At 35.0% G+C, this 9,751-nt stretch overlaps 5 protein-coding genes across 5 annotated transcripts; 4 read left to right on the forward strand and 1 right to left on the reverse strand.

Annotated features, from left to right (window-relative positions):
• Nucleotides 1-1,770: 1,770 nt before the first annotated feature.
• LOC116339548 (general odorant-binding protein 84a) lies at nt 1,771-2,750 on the forward strand. The gene is made up of 4 exons (XM_031765489.1): nt 1,771-2,049; nt 2,128-2,189; nt 2,280-2,409; nt 2,494-2,750. Exons 1-4 carry the CDS (start codon nt 1,857-1,859, stop codon nt 2,580-2,582), a joined length of 474 nt encoding a protein of 157 aa, XP_031621349.1. The 5' UTR covers nt 1,771-1,856; the 3' UTR covers nt 2,583-2,750.
• Nucleotides 2,751-3,379: 629 nt separating this feature from the next.
• On the forward strand, nt 3,380-4,372 carry LOC116339724. Its single transcript, XM_031765757.1, has 4 exons — nt 3,380-3,676; nt 3,881-3,942; nt 4,070-4,199; nt 4,290-4,372. Exons 1-4 carry the CDS (start codon nt 3,415-3,417, stop codon nt 4,370-4,372), a joined length of 537 nt encoding a protein of 178 aa, XP_031621617.1. The 5' UTR covers nt 3,380-3,414.
• Nucleotides 4,297-5,638, reverse strand: LOC116339547 (zinc metalloproteinase nas-1-like). The gene is made up of 3 exons (XM_031765488.1): nt 4,968-5,638; nt 4,697-4,905; nt 4,297-4,576 (listed from the first exon to the last, which is right to left on the reverse strand). Exons 1-3 carry the CDS (start codon nt 5,530-5,532, stop codon nt 4,430-4,432), a joined length of 921 nt encoding a protein of 306 aa, XP_031621348.1. The 5' UTR covers nt 5,533-5,638; the 3' UTR covers nt 4,297-4,429.
• An 868-nt stretch (nt 5,639-6,506) lies between these two features.
• On the forward strand, nt 6,507-7,153 carry LOC116339868. The gene is made up of 3 exons (XM_031765943.1): nt 6,507-6,604; nt 6,672-6,777; nt 6,838-7,153. Exons 1-3 carry the CDS (start codon nt 6,544-6,546, stop codon nt 7,103-7,105), a joined length of 435 nt encoding a protein of 144 aa, XP_031621803.1. The 5' UTR covers nt 6,507-6,543; the 3' UTR covers nt 7,106-7,153.
• A 1,236-nt stretch (nt 7,154-8,389) lies between these two features.
• LOC116339892 lies at nt 8,390-9,429 on the forward strand. The gene is made up of 3 exons (XM_031765975.1): nt 8,390-8,462; nt 8,541-8,676; nt 9,123-9,429. Exons 1-3 carry the CDS (start codon nt 8,402-8,404, stop codon nt 9,346-9,348), a joined length of 423 nt encoding a protein of 140 aa, XP_031621835.1. The 5' UTR covers nt 8,390-8,401; the 3' UTR covers nt 9,349-9,429.
• The last annotated feature ends 322 nt before the right edge of the window (nt 9,430-9,751 follow it).

Genomic DNA, 9,751 nt, shown 5'->3' on the forward strand with positions numbered 1-9,751 from the left:
CAACATGCAAAAAAGTGACAAAGATAAAAAAATCATCAAAAATTCGCCATATTTTTTCCAAGTCAAACAAAAGTATTATGTCTCATAATCAATGTAACTTTAGGTTGTTTTTAAAAGTTTTCTGAAAATGTGAAACTCATTTGGAAAAAGTCTTTTGCATCGATAAACACCACAACGACTATATTTTGTCAATGCAATTTGTTGGCTTGAATGTGATTCCATTACATCAGTACTCAAACTGAATAACATCAGCTTCTGCATCACTTGAGAGGAAGCAAAGTTTGTTTGCATATAAATATCTTATTTTAAATGTGTTTTGACTGTGTGTCGTCGAATCCAATTTCGCAATGCAAAATATAAGATACAACGAAACATTTTAAATATTTTTGACATTTTTCCTATCAATATTGTTTCCGTTCATAAGGTTGCACGAGAAAAAGCCACAGTTATTCTTTAAAATGATTCCGGTGAATTTTATATAAAATATTTTATGAAAAGTGTGCGTCAAAGGATCAACTTCAAGTAAAAATGGAATGGCAGCGATGATAATGGTCGAAAAGTATAAAACATCATAAAAGCTACTGATGTATGTCGGATGCGTAGTAGATTCTATCGATTTTGTGTTTTGAAAATTCAATGCGTATAATAAATGCATGAAGTCGTGTAAATGTAAAAGAATTAACGTAACTACGAAACAATAAAGAGAAAAGGAAAGCAGACACCTCTTGTTATAGCTGGAAACGACTCGACACTGTACTATTTTACTGTTCTTTGGCTGGAAAAAGTGTTATGTTTTCCAACCATTTCTTCAGCTGATATCGAATTTGTTTGTATAGGAGCCAAAAATTGCGAGCATAATGTTCTTAACATGGTAACAAAAACCATAAAATTATGGCTAAATTTAATTGAAAAGCAATATAATGCTCTCAGGCTGTATACAAGCGCAATAAGAGAACCAAAACCGACTTCGCAGCAACGAAAACACAAGCAACAACTTTGAGGGAATTTGTGTTTGTTCTTTACATGTTGAATTTTCCAACAACAACAATAATAATATTGAAGTAATTTTGTTGAAAAACTTTAGATACTTTACATTCAACGACTGTGAAAAACATACTTTCTACTTAAAAACACGGTAAAATTTATTATTTTCCCTCTTTCTCACTATTTGTACAGCGGAAGCATTCTTTGTCGAAGCAGCTCGAGTCTTTCGTGCGCCATAAAAGGGGAGAAAAATGAATCGCCGAAAATGTGTTGCAATGACAAGAAACGGAAGAAATAAAAGCACTAATTCACTTAAAAATGTGTAATATTTCTTGAAATCAGCTGAGCGACGCCACTGTTAAAATGGTAACCGCATTGTTATTTGAAATGAATAGATAAATATTGCGGAAGGGAATAATTTCGCTTCATATGAATCACCGAAACTGGTCAAAATGTCACGACTAATAAAATTACATGACGAACGATATAAACTTGACAATGAAAGCATTGAGAGTATATCCGCTTCGTGTTCAATATTTGTTGAATGGAGGCACACACTTTTGTTATGAAATGAGTCAAAATTGTCCAGTAAAATGTATTACCTTAAAAAATTAATTTCGATTTGCGCACAAATCTGTATCACGAAAGGCAATCAATGTGCCATTTTGGCTATTTATCTAATGACAGTTCATGTGGCATTGCTATTGTAATGCAATCAACGATATCAGAATTGCAGCCGTATAAATAGAACGTCAGTATGCAGGCAGCTTGTAATTCAATAGTTGAATCGCAGTGGTTCGCTACATTATTAAGTGATTAAAAACTTGGCGTTTTGTGCGATTTGAATATCCGAAAACGTGAAATCGAAAATAATGACGTCGACAAAGTTCTTCATCGGATTGGTAATTGTATTATTTTCGGGTTGTGCACAATGTTGTTTCGCAGCCGATACTGAGCAACAACCAGCAGCTCCGGCAGTTAAAATGGTTGACAAGACAGCGGTTGATCAGCTCGATCAAATGGCCATTATGCAACATTGTAACGAATCGTTTCGTACTACAATGGGTTTGTTATTACATTCGTTTTCCATTTAACCATTGCAATGTTGAAGTAAAATTCACGCAACACCATTCATATCCACAGAATATCTCGAAGACTTGAACAGCACCGGATCGTTTCCCGACGAAACCGATAAAACACCAATGGTAAACCGAGTTTGAAAGTTTTATGATTGCTTTAAACTTAAATTGAAATCTTTTCGACGTTCACCTTTCTTTGTTCGCAACTTTGGACAGTGCTACATTAGATGTTACTTGGATGCGGTCGGAATTTTGAAGGATGATGAATTAAATCTTGAAAGGGCTAATGAAATGCAATGGTCGACATGCGAAGAAACCATACCCGAATGCCAGAAAGAAGTTGCAGGTAAATGTATCGCTATGAATTTCAATTTGTGGTTGTGCTATGTATTTTTGTTAATACCAAATCTGTTTTGCATAATAATTTCAGATCGGACAAATCCATGTGAAAAAGCCTATTTCCTTACACGATGTGTTATGATGCGGAACATCGTTGACATGCGAATCACAAATGAATAAAGCCAACACCAATAATTTATCATAAGTTTTTGCTCAAAATAGCTCATTGAAAATGCTGTGCAATATTCTGTAAGATTCGTAGACTATTTGGTGATCGGGTTCAATAAAATGTCAATTCATTAGTTGTGGGTTTTTAAAAAAAAAAGAAAACCAAAAAACGATGGGTTAAAATTGCAATAAATGGTTACAAAAAAGTACTTGTATTTGTTTAATGTAAACTGTAAAGATTTTCATTGAAATTTCAACCCATTTTTTTCGCACAATTTTCAAATGGGCACACCAATATAAAATGTGTATAGTTCAAGTTGAATTGATGGCATACGAATCATTCTGACATGCCATTTATTTTGTACTGTTCTCATTTCCCAGCCACTCAATATATAGTAAATAGCATTTTTTCCCCATTCAGTCTGTCTCTGTGTCAGTCTGCCCGAGTCTGCCTGTGGATGTTTGTGTGAATGGAAAAACAGTGCAGTGCATGAGATGGTTTTCAATCAAAAATCAATTTAATGAGTACGTCGAGTAGCGTTCTTTTTTTTTTCTTCTCTCTCTCTCTCTCGTCTCAACCGGAAATGAATTGTCGCTTTAACTTGATACATTTCATGGAAATGTACAGCAATGCACATTATCCGATGAATAAAAAGAGCGATTGTTGTCCAAACAATACAAATCATTTTCACATGGTTACTTATCAAAAACATTTTGGCAGCTATAAATTTCAGCAGTCATTTCATTGCCATATATAATAAATGCCAGCAATTGAAAGTGATGTAGTCTGTTTGAAAAACGAGCATCGATCCACCACACCACCGTCACCACTAGTTCTATAAGCATGGGTTTAACTCACAAAATTGCTATTATAATTTATGTTTTGGTGTTTATCTTTGCCAAACTATTTTACTGTATCGATGTGAATCATACAACTGTAACCATGACACCATCGGTTTTGAACGAGAGCACAAATAGTACCAACACAACCGAAACCAATTCGTTTAACAACCAAACAACAAAATTAGATAGTAGCACTATCCAACCACAACTTGAACACGGTGACGCTATGCAAATTTGCAACGAAACTAATCCAACACCAAAAGGTACCGTATTTTATGAATGCTTCCAAGACAGTACAAAATACACACCTTTTCCAACAAAAAAGGCAGGAAAATGCATTGATTTTGTGAACGATTGCTTATTCAAATGGATTCGTATTTAACATAGTTTTGTTTATTTATTTGCTGTTGTGATATGTTTGCCATTACTTTGCGGGAATGATACTGAAATGTAAATCCACTCAACAGAATCTCTAATTGAACTAAATTTAACAGGAACATTAAGTGATGAAATTGATTTGATATCAACAGTAAGTAAAATTTGATGAAACTATTTTTGGTATTATTGGTAGAGGTAAAATGCATCTACTTTTGTTTGGAAAGAGAAAGAGAGCGGTGAATTGAGAAAATCCATTGAAATGTGCATTTTCGTTCCAGTGTTTTATCAGGTGTTACCTTGATAAAATGGGAATTCTAAAAACTGACATTCTCGACCGTGAACGAGCCATGGATTTGGAGTTGGCTCGAAATGAAGACATTCTTGATGATTGCTCAAAGGAGTCACGAGGTATGCAACAGCTATGCAAAGTATGCAATAAATAAAAAATCCATTTCACATTGGTTTTATTTTATTTATATTTGTAAATATATTTTATAGATGAGAAGGATATGTGTATGCGTGCTTATTTCTTTCTTCGTTGTGTTGTCATTTGGAATTTAATATACGATGATGCCAAATAGAGTTTGTAGGAATATTTTTGTGAATAAAGTGTATTTCATTCTACTTTAGATTTATTTTCAATTCGATCCAACGCCAAGCATATCCATAATCAAATCGGTTGTGGTTGCATTTTTAGACGTTTTTCGTTTGCATTGGTACATATTATTCAGTTTTTGTATATCCTTTTGTGAAAATCCATCTCTTTGTCCAATATTCGCTTTATTCTACAAAAAAAAAACCAAAAAAACAATGGTGTAAAAATCTCACAAACCACTATAATCCATTTTCAAACCGACAAAAAATATGTTTGTGTTGAAAAGCATTGGTAAAAAAATCACCAGTACCTTTGTGCGAATGGTTGGCTGTCCATTGTTTGAAAATGCATTTGCTGAATAGTGCATAACACTGTTATAGTCATATCCCACTCCTTGGCCGGACGTAGTGCCTTTTTGTGCTTTTATGAAATTCCCTTCGTATCCTCGCATTATATTTGGATAAATAACGTCAATGTAGCTGTCACGTTCCTCACGATTTTGTTCATGTAAAAAACCAGCTGTATATGGAACATTTCAAGTATTATTTGTCGACGATTGGAATACATTCAAAACACTTTACCTGTGTGCATAAATTCATGTAAAACTGTTCCCACCTTTGTTGTGCATGCGGGTGATTGTAAATTCACCGTTTGTTGGCCACCAACTCTGCCCACACTGGACCAGCAGCCATTTGCTGAATTTTGTATTGTGATGTAATCACGATCCTTGGCACTTCTACGTTGAAATTTTATGCAGGTTTGCTTGTGATAGACATTCATCGCATTTTCAATGGTGTTCAATGAACGTGGATCAAATGAGCCAGCAATCTCATAGGGAATTACAGCGTTTGACCAACGATACGATTGACCAACCATACCGTTTCGTGAATTGGTCGAGTGATTCATTGGGAATAAAATATCACCCTCTAAATACGAGCCGAGCTCTTCGGGATTCGATTCATCGGTTGGTTTCCAATTTTTTACCGCTTCGCCTGTTTTTGCATCGGGATGTGCAAATTTTAATCCATATGTCGATAGATCGATTATATTGGTGTCGTCATCGGCGGTCGGTAAACCACAAATTGCATGGTAAATCGAACTGATTAGAAAAAAATGCACAACTTGGATGGTGGTTCGCGGTTGCATTGTTAATAAACCAGAAAACACAAAACAAAACTAGCACACAAATGTTTTAAATGCAAAAGCGGTATGAGCTTTGGGTTAAATTAGAGTGAATGCTTTACAACTTGTACAATTGCGCAATGAAGTAACTCTAACAGTTGGTGAGTCTATTTATTTGTCGGCAAAATGCTTTGGCTTTTTATCACAAAATGCACAACGGTTATTGCATTCATAAATCAGCGACAAACCGTCTGATACCTAATCAGTTGCTCCGAAGCGGAAAATGCAAACCAGGCCCTTTGACTCACAAACACACACATACACACTCATGAGCGCAGTAAACGAAACTAGACCAAATGCATTTTGGTTTATTTCATTTTAATTAGGGTAAAAGATTGCTTTGTACAATGTGACGCACAGCAGGAGGTCGACATCAAATTCATTCACAAAATAAAACCACTTCAATTTTGTATCAAACGAAAATGTCGGACAATCATTTGACCTCACAAACTTGCAAACATGATATAAACTCATTTTGGTGCATGCATTAATATAGAGGTTCACTTCGTCTACTGATTTAATGCGTATAAATTTCGAAAATAGAACTCGCACTATTTTACCTTTGAAACACTACAGAGCGGGCAACAACGATATGAAATCCATTGAAGTTTATTATTACGCCGTAGGTTAGGCAATCGAAAACGCCGATTGCTTTCACATGCTTTTGTGAAGATGACACCAAAGCAGGTGCATAGAATTGTCTGTTAACTCGCATGGGAGATTTTGAATTGAGCAACAACAACAGAAATGTGGCAAATTGCTTCAAGTCTTAACCCCAAAGCGCTTCTCAATCGAGCTTATCATAAGTAATTTGCTGCATGAAAGCATAATTTTATTGTCACATTGGCTATTGATAACAGGTCACGCCATTTCCACACGATTTCCCATTGGACTCACGGGCTATATAAAGCCATGCATTTGCAATGGGAATTCAATTTGATTTCAATTTTGCCAGTAAATCAATCTCAAGTGAAAATGTCCAAAGCAGTATTTGTTGTAGTTGTTGCTTTCATTGTTGCATTGCTTGTGAGCAAAGGTGTGATATTTCTTTCATACAATCAAAAAGAGTGTGAATATAACAATAAAATTTCGTTCATTTACAGATGCAATGTCAGCTCCACAGTTTAGTTATTCGGGTGGAAATGGAACCTCTTTAAGCAGCGGTGGCATCAATAATTCGTCATCAAATGTGCCAGGGTCGGGTTATGCGTGAGTGATTTAATTTTGTGAACTAATTTAAAAATCTAAATTCTACCATTTTTATAAAAGCGGCGAATACTATGGAAATCATTCAAATGAAACGGCACCCACTTCTCCCTCCATGTCGGGGAGCCAACTGAGCGGAGCACAAAATTCTACGTCGGACTTAGGAAACAACTGTGACTGCAACAATATTCAAAACGTACAAGAAATGGCACCAACCGATAATCCGTCATCGGGCGGAGATGGTGATAGTCCAGCCGGCGGCGAAGGCGGACCATCGGATGCAGCAAGCGCTGCTTCAAGTGCTGCAAGTAGCTCGGGCTCAAAAAAGTAACAACGTTCCTTTTGAGCCTGTCTTTATCAATTTTCGATGTTTACTTCAAACGGCTTTTGATCACATAAAATGAAATATTAATTAAGTTCTATAACTTTTCTTTGCTTAAATAAATTTACCACTTATATGGTCTACAAATGAAATAAACTAAGACTTTAATTGAAATGAAAATCTCATAAACTTATCCATGGCATATACATCAATAGCACAAGTTCGTTAACGAGATTCGGGCGAAATTTTACACTTATCATTTGCCCCGCAAATTGATTTAATTTTTGAAATACAAAATCAATTTCCTTCTTGAAAACTAACTTCAATGAAGAGAACTTCAATTTTCAGCATAACGAGATATGGAGTTTATATCCATAGCTGGGCAGACTGAAAAATCCTGGGGGGATTGGGGGGGTAATTTTCTCAAAAACTCCTAGCAAAATAGGAAAATTTCATCTATAAAACCCTAGCAAAATGAGAAAAATTCTATCCAAAATCATGAATTTTGTAAAGGGGTAACGTAAAAATTTGATGATTTTGTAAAGGGGCAACGCCAAAACTTGATGTCTCAGGAGGGAATAATACCCCACTCCCCCCTGTCTGCCCAGCAATGTTTATATCTCAACAACTCGGTAGTCAAGTCACAACAAATGATAAAAGGGTACACACAAAGTATTGTCGATGGAAAATATTCAATTTATAAAGGAGCTTTGTACTTGAAATAGAACCATTCTTTGAAATGACCACTTAATACGGATAAAATAGAAAATGTCATTTAGATGATTTTGCTCAATCTCGTGTTCCCATCTTCTTTGAAAACTGTTATCAACTTATAATGTTATGTTTTTCTATGGATAAATTCTTCTGAAAATTCCGTTGAAAATGGAAGAAAGGGATATAACGCTACTTTGCACCTAATCAAGTGGAAACATACAAAGCAAAGAAGATCTTTGTATAATCAGCCATTGAATGTGGTTGGAATATTCTTTGAATACATATTTCGTTTCGTTGAATAGCATGCAAATGGTAAAATTTTAGTGATTTTATTTACATTTTACGAGAATGTTATCTATTTTTTTAAAGTTTCATTTTAAGCACAAAATGTAAATTATTGTTGTTACAAAAGCAATTCAGGTCACACGAGCATGGCTTATCACTGGTAATTTTCTGCATGAAAACTTAATAATTGCGTCAATTTTAAAGCATACGCTTCTTAATTCTATGTCGAACAACCATACTGTTCGCTATATAAGTGGGAATTTTTGCGGTAAAATGTTGAAATGCTGGAACAAACTTTACCGAAACATGTACAGTGCACTTTTTGTATTCAGTCTCATTGTGGCTGTTACCGTTCTGGTCACCAGAGGTTTGTTTCAATGTGACTCTTTTCGTTTACATTTTTTTCGCACAGCAATCAACTTTTTATGGCTTCAACTTTATTTAGATGCAATGTCAAGCCCGCAGATTGGAGCGCAGTTTGGTGAAATTCACAACAATGGAACTGGCGGAGGCAACGGCGCCAGTTTAACACCTTACGAACCTGGCAATAGTTCATCGTCCATTGCTGGCTCTGGATACCCGTAAGTGCTTTACAATTTTTTTAATACTTTTTTTTAAACAATGATATTCTCGATGAAAATAGTGCACAAATACAGACATTATATTGAGATATTTTCAGGCAGATATCGTTGGGCGCTGAAATGGTGTGAAAACAATAGAAGTGATTATAATTAACTTACATTGCTACAATCACTTTTATTGTTTTCACACCATTTCAGCTCCTGACGATATCTGGCTGAGCTGATTCATCTGGGTGAAAATATTTCAATATAATGTCTGATTAATTTTCACTGATGTTGTTTTAAACTCATTAAACTCAAATGTCTGCACAAATTTTGAATGACAAAAGATTTCGCTCATGGTCAGTGTGAATTGTCGCAGAATTTGTATGAATAATTTTTTACAAAAATTAAATTTTATTCCTTTTTATTCGTATACGGAATTAAATAATGACATTTTCTTTCAGTGAATTTTATTCAAGTCATGCAAATGACAGTTCGCCAACATCTCCGTCAATGAGCGGTGGTTCCATGGATCTACAAAATTCCACGTGGGCTTCATCAGGATGTGATTGCAGTCAAGTATCGAATGCACAAGATATTACTCCAAGCAATGCCCCAACCGATAATTCAAGCGACGGCTCTACTGCCAACGATGCTGTCAATTCGGCATCGAGTTCTTCAAGCAGTTAATATTTCGAAAAGTAAATTCGCTTTCACAACAATTCTAGCAAATAATTCAAACTTTCGTAAAATTGTTTTAGTTTTTATCAACAATTGATTTTTGGCACCTTCCTAAATTTCAGTGGCAAGTTATACTTTATATTTTAATCATGATAATAAACATTTTAATTTCGCTTGATTCATGTATTAATAATAATTTATTTACGGTAAAGACAATCAAAAGATAAAAAAGAGTAAATTGAAAATGAATTCATAGCGAACTGAAAACGGCTCTGAGACATAAGTTCCAGACAGACAAAATAAGACAGACAGACAAATTGTCCGTAAAAACTGTCAATTGGAGTCTTTCTATCATGCACCTTATATATATATTATATTTGTGGTCGTACGCCAGAAAAACATATATTTTATT

The sequence above is a fragment of the Contarinia nasturtii genome, unplaced genomic scaffold, assembly GCF_009176525.2.
Source record: "Contarinia nasturtii isolate CC-2019 unplaced genomic scaffold, AAFC_CNas_1.1 Cnas_scaffold_533, whole genome shotgun sequence".
NCBI classification, from domain to species: Eukaryota; Metazoa; Arthropoda; class Insecta; order Diptera; family Cecidomyiidae; genus Contarinia; species Contarinia nasturtii.